The sequence below is a fragment of the Electrophorus electricus genome, chromosome 14, assembly GCF_041902795.1.
Source record: "Electrophorus electricus isolate QZ-2024a chromosome 14, ASM4190279v1, whole genome shotgun sequence".
In the NCBI taxonomy this organism is placed as follows: Eukaryota; Metazoa; Chordata; class Actinopteri; order Gymnotiformes; family Gymnotidae; genus Electrophorus; species Electrophorus electricus.
The window spans coordinates 12,409,303-12,428,823 of NC_137510.1; the positions used below are offsets into that span (position 1 = coordinate 12,409,303).

Genomic DNA, 19,521 nt, shown 5'->3' on the forward strand with positions numbered 1-19,521 from the left:
CCATGTGCTCTTAGCTTCCCCTCATTGCAGAACCCCACCTCCCACCCCCGTGACCCCGGTTGTGTAAGCAGACAGACTTTTCCAGAACCACACTCTTTCATAATGGTCACGTTGCTCAGGGAGCAGTGCTGAAGTGTCCACACACAAAGAAGACAAACAGAGATGGCAGAGCTGATTCAGCCCCATCTCTCCCGCACACCCCCTCTCAGCATACACTGCACTCAGCAACTCAGATTTACATGATTGCACACTAACAGAGCTAAGCTCTCTCTCATGCACACATACAAACACATCCACACCCATGCACACATGCACTTTTATAAACTTGGAGGCTTTTCTTAACTGGATGCAAAGGGTCAAATAAGTGAACTGACATGGGCCTTTAATAATAATTGCTGGTGCAAATCTAGGAGGAATATTTAATAATACTGGTCCAAATTGGACTACACGTTGGCTGATTATTTAATACCCACTTTAATTAAATTCTGGCCTGTCACATTATTGTGTTATGGGATGTGATATTTCACCATATTCCCCCCTATTTTGGCAAACTACTGCTGGACAGTGAAGATGGATGTTCCTGAGGCCAAATATAAGCAAAACCCATACATTGTACATTTTAGAAGTATGTTTGTACACATTTAATAGTAAGATGTGTAATAATAACCTTGTTTATGAATAAATTATATATAATGTAAAAGTTAATTGCCCTGTGATGAATTTTTAAAGAAAAATTCTAAAAACAGATTTGAATTCAGTGTAAAATGTACTATAAGGTCCATCTATTTTAGTTTGGGAACTAAAAGAAAAGTTCAAATTTTGTTGCCCAGTGTAATTTCCACATTTTAGAATCCATCCTCTACTTCTAGCTCCAGTGATGTTAGTGAGACAAAACCATATTACCTAAACATTGTTTTTATGTAGGGATTTTGTTCTTTTCCTGTACCTTAGTGTGGAGGAGTTAGACAGGGTTCCTCAGCTGCTTACTGAGGCAGTACAGTGTGGAGAGTGATTCTTCTCCAAGAATCAGGTGATAACATCATTTACAAAATTTATTTCAGGAGCAAGTAGACACAGAATGATAACATAGCCTACATTCAGTTTACATACTAAGTTGTTCTGAGAACCACATTCAAATAAGCAGGCTAAAGAACTGACATTCTGTCACACTAGCCAAGTATTGAGGACTTGGATTTAGGTTTTTCTAAACCAAAGGAATGGTGCATCTATAAAAGTGACTAGCTATAAGCTAACATATAATGCAGGAATCTGTATAAGGTTAAAAGAGAGTAACTCAAAACCCTCCATAAACTGATACGAAACACCTTTGTAAAAACTTGGTATTCAGACAAGGTTACTGTGTTACATTTTAACAGACAATTGCCTGAACAACGCTGACTATCAAGACCTGAGTTTACAGTTTTGAGAATGTTGAATTCCAGAGTGCCCACTGAAATAGTAGGAACCACATGTCCCATAGCGAGACCTCTATATATCTATGATAACTCTGAAACATTACCAAGAAACAGCAGTAACAGCACTGCATTTTCGCTGATCGTACAAAAAGCAGGTCTTGGTCAGGCTGGGAGCCTAATCTAGGCCATCCTCCATAGCTCCCTTCCCAGCTGGAGCCTGTGACCAGGCTCCTCCTGCACGGCACACACCTGTGACTAGACAGCTTTTTCAAGCCATCCGATATTTGTCCTCTCACTTTAATGTTTTTCTACACCTGTTCTGCCTCATTCTGTCTCCCTCTGCCTCTTTTATCTTTTCATTTACCTGTCCTCCACCCCCTCCCTCTCTGTTATCTTTTAGTGCACCTGCCACCCCCGCCCCTACTTGGTCCTCTCAGTTGCTTCTGCTCTCAGTGCAGTCTACGTTTTTCCCTCTCATTCTGTACTTTACAGCAGTGGCTCTTCTGCCTTTCAGGTTCTTTGGGTATTTGGGTATCCCCAAACTGAAGTACATTCCATCTGCCAACTCTGTGAGCTCTCTCTTTCACTTTCTCTCTCCAATCATAATCACCAGGGACATGCATGACAAAATGGAAAGCGTACGTCATACACATAGGCACGTGTCTATAAATGCGTACACACATACACATGCACCTAAGTTTCCTGCTGCAGAGCTAAAATTTGATGATCATGATGATTTCTTATAAGAACAGAAATCTAGTTTAGTACACTTAAAGTACACTTGTGCTTTCCTTGGTCTAGTTCCTACTCAGTTGTATGTAATAGTTCTAATTCTATTTTTGTATCTGAATTATTTGCCCAATTGAGTAGTTTGGATTCTGGCTGTCATCGAATAACCTATATGCACACAGGGTTTCCTCACAAATATACCACACAAGGAAGATGCTGTTAATGTCAATGTTATATCACAACCAAAAAGAGCTCATCTCCTGACTTACATCCAGGTCTCAGGAGAAAGGGGGAAGGGGGAGGATTGAGATGGTAACAGCAACAAGCGTCAGAACTTATCTGCATCTTCTAAGCATGCCCAGTTTGCTTCCAAGCCTCTTGCTAGACCAAACTCCAATTTACTAAAATAAACTGCATATCCATAATGCAAAAGTATCAAAGTGTCAAAAGGTTTTTTTTTCTCTTTCTTTTGTCTTGTTGAACAAAGGATACACTGATGCCTTATGGTGCAGGCTGAGTAACTGAGTTCAAACCTCCCTCAGCAATTTCATGCTTGCACTGTCCCTGAATTGAAGGATGTAGTTAGACATTTTGTACAAGCTTTCATCAGGTTGAAGTCAAAGAAACCTAATTGGAGCTCAGGTTTTCAAAAGGAGACTCAAGAGACCAAAAATCCTATTGCAACCTGTCTCATCCTACTCTCAGGTTTTTGCTCATGTGTCATAAAGAGCACCTGAGACATTGTCCCATGTCCACATTTCATTTCTTACTTCATCTGGTAATTCTTTCCAGAATATAAAGAAACATTCCTAGAAATGTCCATGCATTTCAGATCTGGATGGCCTATTTTAAAATGTGTGTGTGTGTGTGTGTGTGTGTGTGTGTGTGTGTGTGTGTGTGTGTGTGTGTGTGTGTGTGTGTGCATTTTGTTGTTGTTTTGTTGATAAACATTATTTTACTTGGACTATGTGTGATTATCTGTTTAGACTGTGATGATTAGGTTGATTTGATGAGTGTGCTATTTTGAGTAATGAATGTGAGTTTTCCTTACTTGCATCTTGCATCAGTCTGTTGAAATGGTTGAGCCCTATGGCCAGTGACAGGGTTAACAGCATGAGAATTTGTTATTACTATAGTTTAAGATCTAAGATACTTGTATTATGATTTATGAAATATTCAAGGTATGAAAGGTATATTAGCCACAAAACCTGTAGCCCCAAAAATAGGTATTGTGTTAGATTCACCCTGGCAGAACTCTCTGCAAATTAGATCAGAAGTATGTTCCATAAACAGGCATAATACACTGTGGTTATGGACTGTACATTTGCTGACTGCAATTCTTCCTATTTGGATGCTGTATAGAAAGGTTGTTGTTTCAAATAATCTGATTGCATGATCTGATTTGACTGTATTATTGTTTTAGTACTCTGTAGTCTATCAGTTGGCCTGTGATGTTTATTGTTTTGGCATGACTGCCCAGGCCCATCAAGTCCAATACATCTTATATAATGGTACTCCACTATCTCCGGAGTAATTCTATATAATGTTTTCACAGGTCAAGGAAGATTAGACTTAAGCAGATGGATTTCTTGCTGGGTTCTTTAGTTGCTGCTCCGTAGTCTGCTGTCTTCAGCCATCCTTGCCCAGCAGTAATCTGGTTCTCCTTACTACTGTACTGATCAGCCCTCATCCAAGAAACTATACATTGTCTGGAGGTTTGATTTCATTGGGTTACAGTGTTAATGCCACATCACAGGCTCAAGTCCCTCTGGGATGATATATATATAGGGCTTCTGTAGTGGTCAGAGGTGCTGGAATGTGCAACTCTAACATGCTCAACAAGGGGATTCCATGCATGCATGTCCTGCCAAGGAGAATAGGCCACATACTGGAGGGTATGTGTAAAGTCTATATGCTAAGAGGCTGTCATAGGCTTCATATAAGGATGAGCTCAGCATCACTGACATCACGCTGACCTACACAAAGGACTGCCTGAAAGCCGCTATGTATGACTGGCAATGATATCATCATATGCCTGCACTGTATTATTACTACTCTATTGAGTGCACTCTGAAACCGTGTTGTATTACAGTTCAATCGCATTAAGTCATACAGTGGAAGAGTTTTCATTTGTCTCTCAATGTCTGGAGAGGTAGATGGGAAAACTGATCCCCAAAGCCTCCAGTGTGTGTGTATGTAATTGGAGTAAAGGTTGGCTTGCCACAGGCCTCTGTTTATTGTTAGAGGAGCAGGCCTATGGCCTGAGTGGACAGGTGAGTGCATCATGAGATTTTGTAACATCTCTGCTCCTCTCAGCTGGGTTTCCAAGCACCACAGGCTTGCAGGATGGGAAGCCAAGAATGTAGCATTATGATCCCTCATTAAGGATGCAGAGAAAGTCACTCTTTGCCATCTTAGAATGGTGAATAACTGAGAAAGCTGTAACACATGATGAAAGATGTAACACACTTGAAAATCTAAAACTAATTGCACCAGGCAAGTATGTCAGGGTTCAAGTGGGTTTACTGAAAACAAACAATAGGGATATGGAAAGCGCTTAGAAGACTATACTGCGACATAACTTAAACTCTTCTCATCTCATGTTTCTTACATTTGAAGAAATCATAAAACATAATTGCGCATGTCACTCATTTACCCATTAGACTATATTTCCACATGCTATTACATGCTAGTTCCATTGTTAATGTAAGTTTCATTCCCATGAATTAGAAAATATCATTACTTCATATTGTTAATTTTACTTTATTTTGTATTTACAGTGTAGTGCATGGGAACAAAGATAGAGAGAACACTTTGCAGGATATACTGTGACCAAAAGTCTGTGTCATATAGTGTTGCTTCTTAAACTTAAAAGTCACTTCTCAGCTTCCCTAAACACATGTACTCTGCTACTGGCTGATGCCATGGACTAATCACCTCATTATGTTTAAACTTAGAAACACAAGTACTTTTCAAAATTAAAACACAGCACAGGTTTTGATACTTGCTTAATAAAACAATGGATAATGTCATTGTTATATGATAAAAGCATAAAAACCGAAAAAATAAGCAGGTTATATGTATCTTATACCTTGCCCATCCCAATTTCTATTTTGCTCAAAAGATGATTACTTACTTATCTAATTATAGTACAATGGATGATTGAGAACACAAAGGTTTCTTGGCAGAAATCATTTTCATCGTATGCTTAGGATAGCTGATTCCTAGATATTATAGGATTCTGTTTGACGTTCCTTGAAGTTATGCCACTTTTTACAGAATAATTTCTAAAAGATTTTCCAACATAAATAAGGTCACTACAGATAAGAGACATTCTTTTTTTGCTATGTCAAATTTTCGCAAACACTTCCCCCAGACACTAAAGCAATGCAACTGAATGTGTCTTGGGCAGCCAATCAATCCTGCTTGTTGGTGAGCGTGTATTATTTCCACCGTGGCTGGGGCCGAGTGGCTTCAGGCCTATTTTCACCTCCTCTACAGTCCCGCACTGCCGTCATGCCACTGGTGCAGAGCCACGACCCAGCAGCCACATGTCACGAGTGATGCACATCATTTCCACAACTGCCCGGTCTGGTCCTTGCTGTTCTCCCTCTGTCTCTTTCTGTTCTCTTCCCACACCTACGCCATCCTCCATCATCATCTGCAGCTTTGCAATGAGCTTAGCACTGCAGATGGACTAAATTTGCATCAAATTTTTGTCTCTACTGTGTTACACTGTGTAGTAATGTGCAATATTTTTTTCCATTCATTTCAATGTAAGGCTGCATGCCTAACTGCTCATATGAAAAGGATGTAGGCAGCATTGAAACGTTTACTACCTTTCTCAAATTAGGCATGTAAAATACAAGCTCCCTACCTTCCATCTCAAGCCGTGTCCCATGGGCAGTGCGGCACTGGCCAGCCATGTCGTCATGTGGTCAGCTTTTTACTGTGCCAGGGAAGCCAGAGGGCACAACTGTACCCTGAGGGTCTCACAAACAAGGGAGGGCATGGGGTATTAGATTCTGGCAGACACAAGCATCAACAGTCCTACGATGCCACACAGCAGCCTGAAAAGCCTTTGTCTCATGCGATTTGCTCAGGCAGATATGACGATGGGGCAGAATTGATGCTTGATGGGGGCCCAAACAGCTCCCAAAGGTGCAGCGAGACATGTGCTAACCCCTGGCCTAAATAAATATCAGCTATGTGTGCTGTCCCAAGGCTCTGTGTGAAATGACAGCACTGCAAGTACTCAGGAAAAAGAGGCAGATGCTGTGCTTACAAAGTCTGTTCATACATGGTGAATGTAATACCCCATGCTGGCTTCCAACCTGAGAGACCAAGGCAGCCTCGGCAGAATGAGTCCCAGTGGCAGTAATATGTTGGGGCAGTAATATTTAACATAGCAATTACTCCTGTCAGCTGTAAATTAATCTTTTATATTTTTTTCCATAAATGGAATTAAAATTGCAAAACCTGAGGCGGAATAAATAAGAACCTGAGTGAACATGTACCATAATATTCAAGCACTTTGGTGAGCACCAAGTACCTTATCAAAGCAAGTGCTTTTTCAAACCAGTGTATCAATAACAGGTCATGTAGTCGTAGCAGGGGAATAGGACTTATTATTTTGAACACTGACATCAAGGGTTGTTGCATAGCCTACTCTAGTGCTAAAATAATCATATAGTGTCTTACCAAAACTCCCTGTAATGGACACAGTGAAACATTCAACTCTTTGTTCAGGCTACCTGAAACAGAGTAAACCCTGAGCATGTCTGCCATTGTTGCTGTTTTCAGTAGAAGAGCTGTGTAAGAACTGCAATTTCGAAGTGTTATGGACATGATTGGTAGACTGGTCCTCTTGGCTTTCAGAGTGATACCATCAGCCTGTCAGAGGGCAGCACAGTTGACCTGGGGAAGCCTGGAGAGGAGGAAGATGAGTACTCTGAGATGGCAGAGGAGGACCTGGACCCTGACAATTGTTTCCCTGATGGTGAGTGTGTTCGAGACTTCTAGAAAGGCTGGCTGGCAGTGTTTATTGTAAAGAACTTTAAAACATCTGAGAAAAAAGTTCATCATGAAAATGATTGCACTGTTTATGATTTAAATCTTGATGTTAACACCTAGTAAGCTTCAAGGTTCACACTACAGACACATAACAAGAGCCTCAGTTTATGTTTACAGAACATCACAGAGGTGACACTGACCATTGGCCACTGTATGGTTCTTAGTGCCAGGCAGCCTGGTTTATTTCAGCAACTCCTGATCTCCTGGGATTTTCACTCACAAAAGTCTTGAGTTTACACAGACTGGTGTGGGGAAAAAAAAATCCAACGAGCAGCTGGTGTAAATGCCTTGTTGATGAGAGAGGTTGGGGGAGAATGGCCAGAGTAAATCAAGTTGACAGAAAGGCTGCAGTAACTCAAATAACCACTCTTTACAGTCATGATGAGCAGAGGAGCAGCTCACATGTAACACACCTTGAACAAAAGGGCTACAACAGCAGAAGACCACATCAGGTACCACTCCTGTCAGCCACAAGCAGGAATCTGGGGCTACAGTGGTCAAAGGCTCACTGAAAGTGAATAGTTGAAGATTGGAACATAGCTGCCTGGTCTGATGAATCTCAATTTCTGCTGCATGCAGATGGTAAGGTCATAATTTGGCATAAACAGCATGAATCTATGCACCCAACTTGCATAGAAATGTTTTCTTTGCACACACATGGGCCCCCTAATACCAAGTGAACATTGATTGTCACATCCTATTTGAGTATGACCACTGACCATGAGCATCCCTTTAAGGCTACAATTTACCTCTTATAAAGGCTACTTCCACCATATACAGCATGTCATAAAACACAAGTCTTCTGGTAACTTGAACATGTAATGAGTTCAGTGTACTTCAGTGGCCTCCCCAGTCAACAGAACTGAATCCCATAGAGCACCTTTAGGATCTGGTATAATGGAACCCACAAATCTGCAGCAATGACCTGATGTAAACAAGTCAACATGGACTAAAAGAAATGTTTGGAAATGAAAACGAAGAAACGTTTCAGATAACTTGTGGAACCAATGCCACAAAGAACTGAGGTTGTTCTGAGAGTCATTGGGGCTCCTTATTAGTATTAGTATGGTGTTCCTAATGAAGAGATCAGTGAGTATTTATGAAACAATGGCGTTCGTAGCTGATGATCACTCATCAGGCCTCATACATGACAAGGGCATGGTTCATTAGCGTGCTCATGTTTACTCTCACATCTAAGTAGAAAGAATTAATATAAAACATTAAATAATTAAGTGACATTTTGAAATAGGGCATTTCATTGAGTGTCCTGTGTCAGCAAAGATCTCAAAAGGCCTACTTGTAATGATAAAAGCTTCTGGTAATTTGATGATGACTGATGCTTCATATTCATTGTTGTAGTGCCTATCAATCCACCAATCAGATGTATCCAATCAGCAGACAGAGCAGGACTATAAAAGAGCAGTTGTAATTGTTTGAGCATGTATGGAAATTGATGAGAAGCAAATTAGTGATGCAGCGTTTATATGGATATTTAACTTTATTTTCTTAGGTCTGGTGCCCATCAAAATGCTTCTATCAATTATTCTATCAGCATATTTTATTCATCTGCATAAAGCTCACCATACACTTCTTCTTTAGCACAACAAAGTTGTTGTTGTTGTTTTTTTTCAGCCAAAACACATACATCTTGACTTTACATCTTGACATACTGACTTTAATTCCACATTGGGATTCTCTCAGTATACTCAACCCGTGTGACAGGGATCCAGACATAACTTAAAATATGTCAAAATTTCAAGAGTTATGGTGCGTTAAATGTTAAACAGCTCATCCAGGAAAAGTAATAGCCATTATTTTGCAAGTTATTATATAATCTTTAAGGGGGTTTTTTGCAACGAAGAAAGTTGAACAGCATCTGGCAGAGAGAAAGTGGGAGCTTAGGCAATACTAGAAGTCTGAAACAGGCAGAAAGTGCATTACATCTGCACTTTATAAAATACCCGTTTTCTCAAAATTTGCTAGAAGGCACTCAGAGCAAGACAGAGTGATTCACATCATTTACCTATGCTGCCTTGCATTTTGCTCTGCAATTCTGGTATACTCTTCCAGCAACCATAGAGCAAAATATGATAGTAAATAAGGTGTCATGTAAAGTACATTGTGTTTTAGGCACATTCCTTGCCAGATCAAATCTCTGTTCTAGCACAGTCTCTGTTGTTGGTATGAAATCCTTGGTAATGTTCAAATGTTGCTGCAGCCTTTGGGCTTGATGTTGGTTTGATGACTGTTAATTGCTTGACAAATGATGATGCCACAGTGCTAAAATGTCCAAGGCTTCCAATACAGAGCTGACGCGTCAGGAGAAATTGAGCTGAGAAGACCCTGTTACCATGATATCTTTATTAAGTTTACAGGCAATAAGTTAATTTGGAGAAGCTCAAATACCAGTAATTGAGACGCTTTGATACCCAGGGGCGTCTCAAATGTGATTTCATCGCAGCGACCTATTGTTATAAATGGAGGGCTTTTAAAGAGTCACCCATGTTACCTACAATCATGTCATACAACAGCCATGTCTTACTGTCCAACTCTGAGCTATAACTGAACACATGCCCCTTCATCTGAACTGCCAAAAAGATGGTTCCCAAAAAAGCAAGTCAGAGATAATCAATTCAAAACAACTAATTGAAATAATAGGAGCTGCACATCCATTGATATAGTGTTTTGGTGTGATTTATACATGGCTTTGTTGTTTTCTCCTCCCCTCCCCTCCCCTCCCCTCCCTTCTCCTGCTAGTGTGCGTACGTCATTTCCAGTGCTGTGATATCAACATTAATGAGGGTCTGGGAAAGGTGTGGTGGCGGTTGAGGAAGACCTGCTATCAGATAGTGGAGCACAGCTGGTTCGAAACCTTCATCATCTTCATGATCCTCCTGAGCAGTGGTGCTCTGGTGAGTGTTCCTGACATGAAATTCATACTCCATCTGCACTCGTTATGCTTAATCCAACACTTAATATAAATCTAATCCAAACACTAAAACGCAACTGCCATTATGTCAAAACCCAAACATTTTCAGCAAAAATCTGTTCTGTATAGCCTTTATGTTAGGCATTATACATGCATAGTTTGGCATGTTTTTAAAGAAGTGCGGAAACAGGGAGATTTATCCTGACCTCCGGCAGCCCCAGTGAACACTATTCCCCTTACAATTCCCTAATCTCAGTGGCTACAAACTACATAATCAGGCTGACCCTAGAACAGTTTCCAAGGGCACAGTCAGCAACTTCCAGGCCCAGGCATCTCCATGGGAGAGCTGTGGCAGGGTCACAACAGCACAGCTCTCCCCTGACTTTAATCGGTTTTAAGAGATGCCATGGGCCACTAGAGATGCTGTGAAATACTCTCCTCCTTAGTTATCCTTTATAGCAAAGTGCCTTTTTTCTTCCAAATTGCCAGGAGTTATTGATTTACCACAAGATATTTTAGGGATTCTGGAGACAGGATTCTACAGTGAAACAAAGCATGTGCTGAGAGCATGGCCAGGAGCCGACTGATCTATACAGTGCATGAACATTCAAGACTTTACCGCCAGCAGTGGCCCTTTTATGAAGTGCTTCGCAAAGGAGTCGACAAATGTCAGAGCAAAAGAAGTTCACCGCTACCGTGTAATGTTTCAAAACCTTTAACTTTCTTACTGTATAGAACCTTCTTAAGAGCCCAGTAGTGCCTTTTGTTGTTGAGTGACTCACAAAGTGAGGCTAATGTCACTGGTCTGTCGAAAGGCTGGGATGCCAGGTGTGAACTAGACTGGCTGGTATTTTGGTGGCATTTACCAACACCTCCTCAGCAAACAGCTGCTCTTTCAGACTTGCAGTTGAATGATCACACATGAAAAGCAAAAGTAAGCAGGAAAAAACTGAAAAACTAAAACCGCTAACTCTGCTGAAACCAGTGGAGAGGCAAACAGCCACAGATGCTTAGTGCCGAATTTCTTAATGACTCCCTGTATAAACTGTACTGAGCATTAGTGCGTGTAAGTCTCATATTAGCAGCTTTGAACCATATTGTAACATATGGGAGTGTGCAGTAAGAGTAAAACCTCACCGTGAGCAGCCCTGCATTGGGAAGGGCTACACTACAGCAGAGTGAGATTGGCCAGGTCCTGTCTACTGTGATGGAAGTAAACAGAGGGTTTAGTGCTCTTCCTGGGGCTGGGGAAGGCTCTGTGGCCTTCCGAATGCACCTGGTCTGGGCCTATCTCTGCCCAGCAGTTTTGATAGCACACAGCCATTTGACATTAAATATATTTATTTATCTTAGAAAAGCAGTCACAATGAGAGTTTGGTTTTAGCTCGTGAAATGGACCTTACTGGCAATTTGTTTTCTCTCAGACACATTCAAATACACCCCCTTTACACACGCGCACACACACACACGCACACACACACGCACACGCACACGCACACACGCGCACTCAAAAATACAACAGAAATAGTGTTGTCATGATCTCACTTCTTTCTCTTTTGCTTCCATTTGATAGGCATTTGAAGACATTTACATTGAACAAAGAAAAGTCGTTAAAATTGTGCTTGAGGTTGCGGACAAGGTTTTCACCTACATCTTCATCTTGGAAATGACACTAAAATGGCTCGCATATGGCTTTAAGAAGTACTTCACCAACTACTGGTGCTGGTTAGACTTTTTAATTGTTGATGTAAGTGTAATTTTATTTCATTTTTACCTAATGATGCAATGTAATGTGTCCAAGATTTCCAAATGATGCAATATCATGTCTAAATCATTTTCAGAGTATTGATATTCATATTCAGAGTATTCAGAGTCAAATTAGTTTTATTGATGATAGATTTAAATCTTTATATACACATTTTAAGGTGTTTCAGTTAATAAAATATGTTGTATATCTGTGAAATAGCAATAGTTTGCTGTGTATCTAGTAGAAAATGATATATTACCTGAAATTTGCATGATACTTTTCATAACTGTCAAATATTTATAGCAGGGCAATCATATGTGTTTGTGTGTGTGTGTGTGTGTGTGTGTGTGTGTGTGTGTGTGTGTGTGTGTGTGTGGTGCATTCTAAGCTTGAAATATGTGATTCCAACTTAAACTCACAAACCGTCAATTTAAAGTATGTGATAGCCCTCAATATTGTTTTAATATCTTCACAATTATTATCCATGAAAGCAAATGCTTCTCCATTTCTTATGTTTCCATGGCGAAGAGATAACCCAAAGTTTTACTCCCTCAGTTCCATGAATCATTGTGTATGCAGTCTAAGCTGTTTTTATTGATTGCTCCCTATGGGCTCAAAGCCCCACTTCACTGTTAAACAAATTCCTTGACACAGTGCAACACACCACAAGATTTCTCTCTAGTGTTTAGGACTTGAATTAATCTTGGTAGGGGAAAACATTTGTACGGTATATTAAAGTAGGAAAATCTGGATACAGTGTCAATAATAGAGTATATTATTTTACAAATCTTAGAGTGTACCATTGTGACATTAACTGAATAAACTATAATTCAATTCACACAGATTTCAGTGATTGGCCTGTTGGCACATACCTTCAGTTATGACCAAATAGGCTCCGTGCGAGTCCTCAGGACCCTCCGCGCACTGAGGCCACTGCGGGCTGTGTCTCGTTTTGCTGGCATGAGGGTAAGGACCATTCTGACCTAGACACACCACTGCCAGCCTTTTAGGCATAGTCAGAGAGCTGTGGGGCCACTGAAGCTTTTCTTCACCCCCAGGTTCATCCAGGGCATCTTGAAGAAGACATGCGGTCTCGCCCGGTTTTCCAACTCTAATCATTTACATTTTTTCTACAGGACTGGTTGCACATGAAGCAAAGAAACAGCAAACACAGTTGATGCAACTCATTTTCTTTCATGAAATGCAAAATAAATGACTAAACCACCTCTTTTTAAAAGTTTTTTTAATCCAGCAAGATTGGGGCCTGAATCAGGGAGACCTCACCTTTTGTTCTCACAGGAAGCGCAGCATCCCTTTTGCTTGGGAGGGTTTGTCAGCTTGCTAACACTGCTTCTCTATCTTTCTGTCTCCTCCACTTTCTGCCCCCTTTAGGTGTCTTTAGTAAGCCTCATAGCCAACACACTAGGCTACTCTGACCTGGCTGCTATCAAATCACTTAGGACGCTCAGGGCTCTCAGGCCACTAAGAGCCCTATCCAGATTTGAAGGCATGAGGGTAAGAGTTTCTCCTCTCTGTCTCTCTGTGGTTTCATCTCCCCTCCTCTACCTATTTCTCTTCTGTGTCATCTGAAGCTGTGTCATCACTTCCAATGAGTATCAAAAGTTCAGTGTATTTTAGTGGAAAATTAAAGCACCAAAACTATATTGTAATAATCCCATTTTCTCAATATCTCATCAAATCTCTTCAAATCCAGTACCGGATCTGATTTCTTTGTTTAAGGCTTAAAATAATAATTAATCACATTATGCTAAGAAAAAAATATATGACAGGGCTGAAAGTGCCCTGTTTTTTCAATCAGTACAAATTCAAAAATCATTTACTTAAATAACAATAACTCAATTAAGTGACTAGTGGTTTTAATGATGTAAAAATGTAAACCATTACAATATCATCTTAACCTTGCAGATAGGTTTTTCTGTCATTATAAGCTATGACTAATTGCATTATGTTGCATTACAAAACTTGTGTTATGGTCAGCACTTTAATACTGGTGAGAAAATCCTAATTATGGTCTCTAACTCTCTTTACAATTGAACTACAATACCATCAGCAAAAAAACTAATATGATTTAAAAGTTCATGCCCTCTGCATGTAATTTTCAGTTTTCTTTTAAGGTGTTGTAATCATCCTTGATCTATTTAATCCACAGTCTGATGGATCTGGCACTGAACCTTATTTCGTATATTAAGAGGAATTCCACATGGAGCTGAAACATCTCACCAGTATTACCTTTCATAATTGTTGTACTATAACATTATGACTATATTAAAGCATAGTGGCATGCTCTGCTTTCCTCCTGAAAATCTCTCATATGTAGCTTTATTATATAAGCTCTGGGACAGAGAGCACCTTTAAGCTTTTCACTGTGAAATTTCATTGTAATTACTGTCTATAAAACATTAATTTGTTATTAATTATTTAAATTGCTTATTTCCTCACAGTATTAAAAAGGAGCAATTGTGTTATCGTTGTCATTCTTTTATAAGACTGTAGTCTTTTTTTATGAGCCTTTTATCATTCTTTTCTAAGGCTTTAGTCAGGACATTAAGCAGCCAAGGGGGAGGGAAATATGAGAAATATAATAAATGGCTGCCGAAAAGTTTCTTTTATCTGGTAGGAGGTACCATCAGTATTCTAGTAATTAAGTGTCAAGAAATGGGAATTTTATGTGTTGGGGGGGATTCCCCCTATCTTGTCCTTACCAGTCTATTTTCTTTCCTTCATCAGTCATACAGTCAGTATTAGCAGTTTATTTATCACCTGTTACCTGTTTACAAAAGTGCATGCAGTCTTGGTTCATCCAGAAAATCTAAACATTGAATTGAACCTTATGCAGCTTGTATTTATTCAGCTTTGAATCACTCATAATAAGCAATATACAGACCATATCTGTTGGCTACCCATAGACTGAAGAGAAAACTGAATTCTGGCTCATTAGATTTACATGCAGTGTAACAGTGAAGATGAGGAGCACGGAATTTCCCCACTACTGCTGTAAATCTGTCAAATACGATTAGACGTCACAGTGTTTTAACAGCAGCTACCAGAAGCACGTGGCTTACTTTGCTTGGGTGAAGAAAGTGTGCTCACATTCTCCGGGGAACGACTGTTCGGCAGATCCTTTTGTGACACTTCGCTTCATCTGACAATTTGGACTAACATATCACCAAGTCTTTTAAAAATTAAAAAATTAACTTAGATTTAAAAATCTAAAGCCAACCTTAGCACTTTTAGCTGCTTTCATTGTTGCCCTTATTTTACATTAGAAACTGGTTTATTCCATATGAAACTTAAGCGGTGATATGTTTCATGCTGCTAGGAGGGCCTATGAGTGGTCCCCCTCAGTTCTCTGATCCCTTTGTGTGGAGATGCTCTACATGCCCTCTTTCAAAATGCTACCCACCAAATGAACAGTATTACTACTGTTATTTAAAGATTATCTTTTTCTTTGTAAGAAAAAGCATCTGTCTTGCCGCCCTACCCCACAGCCCAGACATGGGAGATTAATATCACATGAGGTACACAACGAGTACTTGCTAGAAATTCCTGCAGCTCCTTTAATGTTGTAGACCTCTTGGCAGCATCTCAGACCATTTTTTACTTGTTTTCATTAAATTTGGAGGGACATCCTGCACTTGGTAAAGTCACTGTTATTTTATCCACTTACTAATGACTATCTTCACTGTGTTTCATCATATATCTAATGCCTTAGAATTATTTTTACCTTTCTCCTGACTGATACCTTTCATCGGTGAGATCCCTTTGATGCTTTGTACGTTCTTTGCGGACCATGGCCATAAGTAAATGGCAGGAAAACCCTACTAGAACAATTAAAATAAATATGGAGTTAAACAGAGAGACTTTAATTGATGTCAGGTGTGTACTGACTGCCATGAGTTTGAATGTGATTAATTCTGCCACTTCCCCAATTATAAGAGGGTGTGCAACCACATTATTTAAGGCTTTTATTTTTGTTTTCCCCCTCTAAATTATTTGTTTGTTTTTCAATTGAGTTACACAGATTATAGGTGTAAATAAAGGTGTAAATAAATCTGAAATTATTTATCTGGGTTTTTTTTTAATTACAAAAACCTGGCATATTAACAAGAATGTGTAGAATTTTTATATCCTATATCCAATTATAAAACTTTAAAAAATGGCATGACTTTGTACTGTATTGAAAATTTATTTAGTGTATTAGTTGTCTCAAAGTAGGGATGCATATAACCATCAAAATATTATTTTACACTTTTTGCACTTTATTTTACACTTTTTGCATATACACACACGCGCACACACAAATATATGCATATATGTAGATTAATATGTAGATTATAGATAATATGTAGATTATAGATATATGCAAAAATATGTATGATTGCTGTAATATTATGATGCTTTTTTTATTGCTGATGATAGACTTTAGAGTGTTAAATTTTTTTATTGTAAAACCAACTGAATGTATAGAGTGGACATGAGGGTGTTTTATGTCCATGATCTTTAGGTGGTGGTGAATGCTTTGATCGGAGCCATCCCCTCCATCATGAATGTCCTACTGGTGTGTCTCATCTTCTGGCTCATCTTCAGTATCATGGGAGTCAACCTTTTCGCTGGCAAGTTTGGCCGCTGCGTCAACCAGGCGGGCGTCATCTACAACTCCTCCCACATCAACAACAAGACTGAGTGCAAGGCCATGAATGACACGCAGTACTATTGGACAAAAGTGAAAGTCAACTTCGACAACGTGGGCGCAGGCTATCTTGCACTACTTCAAGTGGTGAGTGTGACATTTTCTCTCTCTCTCTCTCTCTAAGCTCCACTCAGCACACGCACAGTTTGAAACTTTTTTCTTTTCTTTCCTTCCATTTCCTACTTTGCTGCTGCCCACCTCTGCCTGTCCACGAGTACGAATCAATCAACAAGTCAGCAGAACTTTATTTTTAGCTGCCGCTGAGGCCATTATACAGAAATTCGTTCTCAGCGAGAGTGCATGCACTTCGTTCTTCATTTTAACATAGTTGGTGCAGTAGCCTAGCAACAAGTCACTTAGCTCCTTTCCATCACCTTCTTCTGACTTCACTCAATACAAACCTTCCATTTGCATCTAGAAATAGTCAGTCCTAGGCCATTCAAAAAACCTATAATTACTGATAACCAAGGCAAAAAAGACAAACTATAATGATTTCTTACTGATAAGCATTCACTTGGTCTGAAAGAGGGCTACCCTTATTTCATTCCCCTCCATTCTGCAGTAAAAAAATTATTATATATATATATATATATATATATATATATATATATATATATATATATATATATATATATATATACACACACACACACACACACACACACACACACACACACACACAGACACAAATCTTATATAGACATCCCAAAATGACCATGAACCAGACAAGACTTTGCATCACAGCTTTAAAAAGTCTAAATATTTTAGGCAGTGTTTTGTGATAAATGTATATATAAATGTGAAAACATGTTGAAATATTTTAAGCATGTATTTTTGGCTTTTGTTTTTCTCTGCTAAGGCTACTTTTAAAGGCTGGATGGAAATCATGTATGCAGCAGTAGACTCACGATCTGTAAGTGTGTAACGGCTACATACATTTCTATTTATTTTGTTGGTTCATTTGTTTTGCTTTAAGCCATATCTAGGCATAAAGGTGATTGCTATCACCTGTGTCTATCGTTTGTTAAGCTCTGTATTTTAGCCTTGTGTTTTGTAAGTATCTTGGTCGGTTATTGTATGGTTTGTTTGGGTTTCAGCTCTCTCTTTACTATGCTCTCCATGTTCTTAGCATCTAGTTTGTTTGTTCATCCATTTTGTATTTTGCTGTCTTGGCCTTTGTTCTACAATTCTGTAGCTCTTGCTTAGGTTCCTTTGTTTCTATTAAAAATCACTCCTGCTTTGGCATCCGACCCAACTAATTTTGTGCCATTATGCTTATGACGAGAGTAAATTTAGTTACAAAATTATTTAGTCCTTCACCACTAATCACTAAGTTTTTATTTATTTTAACAATTATTTTTCTGGAGAATATGAATGTACACAAACTAATAAAACAATAAAATGTTAAATAAATGAATAAACTAACATGTTTTTCTAATGCAGGTAGAGGAGCAGCCATTTAAGGAAATCAACTTGTACATGTACCTGTATTTTGTTATTTTCATCATATTTGGATCATTCTTCACCCTAAATCTTTTTATTGGTGTGATCATTGACAACTTCAACCAACAGAAACGAAAGATAAGTATAAACACTGAGGGTTTCTCAGTGTTGGAAAGGGGTTGCAACTATATATTTTTTATGCTGATTTATGCTTTTATGTTGTTTTCTTGCTACATGTGAAAAATAACAGCAAAGTTCTCCTGTACTTAGGTGGACAAGACATCTTCATGACTGAAGAGCAGAAAAAGTATTATAATGCAATGAAGAAGCTTGGTTCAAAAAAACCTCAAAAACCTATTCCCAGGCCTTTGGTGAGCAGCTTGCATCCATTCATCACAATAACACTGGGGGGAGTAATTGAATCCATGTCTCTAGCTAATGCACTATAATATAAAATAAGAGAGTAAAATTAGACAGCATATAAATTTCCTCTATTTATATATCCTTATACTCACATACATAAGATAAACATCTAAAAGTTTGATTACTAAATTGTGCTTATGTAGCTAATATAGCTAAATCAGACTTTATGTATCAACCATCTTGGAGCTAAATTTCAACCTTTTACAGTTTTTCATTTACATATTAATGAATACAGTGAGAGGAGAGATGTGTGTTCATGTTACTATGTCCATGTGCCTTTAAATTAAAATGTAACATTAATGCAATTTTTTCTCCCATTCAGAACCATGTACAAGGATTCTTCTTTGACTTGGTGTCAAAACAAGCCTTTGACATCATGATAATGCTGCTTATCCTCCTCAATATGCTGACCATGATGGTAGAGACAGATGAGCAGTCCGGTAGCATGGAGTCAATCCTTTACAATATTAATCTTGCCTTCATTGTCATCTTCACTACTGAATGCATCGTCAAGCTTATCGGCCTCCGCTGTTATTTCTTTACTGTCAGCTGGAACATCTTTGACTTTGTTGTGGTCATCCTCTCCATTGTGTGTAAGTGAACAAGGCAAGATGCCGTGACTTTTCAATGAAGTGTGGCTTTGTAAAATGTAAAACTTCAAAGGATAGCTCCCCTGAGCCAAAATATTAAATGTTACCCTGATACACACTGAACTAAAAATATTTTAAAGGGAATCCAGTTTATCCAAGACTATGCTTAGACTGAATATTTAAAATCAATTGTTGGAGTGTGTATACTTGAAAATAAAAGAAAACATTTAGATATCAAATAATTATATCTGTCCTAGAATTGATTAGAGTAAGCTCATATCTTGGTGTATTTTTGTTGCTTGATCATACTGAAAAATTTAATTATCTGGAGCTGCAACTGTAAAATCAAGGAATCCCCCCATGATAATGGGAAACCTCTTCATTAGCCACATGGAGAAGTCAGCATACCCTTGGCTTGACTTATCAAGGTCTACCTTCAGTGCAATTGCACAGCACTATCT

At 38.9% G+C, this 19,521-nt stretch overlaps 1 protein-coding gene across 8 annotated transcripts in view; it reads left to right on the forward strand.

Annotated features, from left to right (window-relative positions):
• The window catches only part of scn5lab (sodium channel, voltage gated, type V-like, alpha b), a 96,925-nt gene that overhangs the window by 71,719 nt on the left and 5,685 nt on the right, over positions 1 to 19,521 (forward strand). For all 8 annotated transcript variants that reach the window (XM_081697038.1, XM_081697042.1, XM_081697041.1 and 5 more), the window contains 9 exons: positions 7,023 to 7,143; positions 9,975 to 10,129; positions 11,720 to 11,893; positions 13,286 to 13,408; positions 16,419 to 16,691; positions 17,464 to 17,517; positions 18,048 to 18,189; positions 18,318 to 18,418; positions 18,793 to 19,063. In XM_081697038.1, the coding sequence (XP_081553164.1) occupies positions 7,023 to 7,143; positions 9,975 to 10,129; positions 11,720 to 11,893; positions 13,286 to 13,408; positions 16,419 to 16,691; positions 17,464 to 17,517; positions 18,048 to 18,189; positions 18,318 to 18,418; positions 18,793 to 19,063 (1,414 nt within the window). The remainder of the gene's footprint in view (positions 1 to 7,022; positions 7,144 to 9,974; positions 10,130 to 11,719; positions 11,894 to 13,285; positions 13,409 to 16,418; positions 16,692 to 17,463; positions 17,518 to 18,047; positions 18,190 to 18,317; positions 18,419 to 18,792; positions 19,064 to 19,521) is intronic.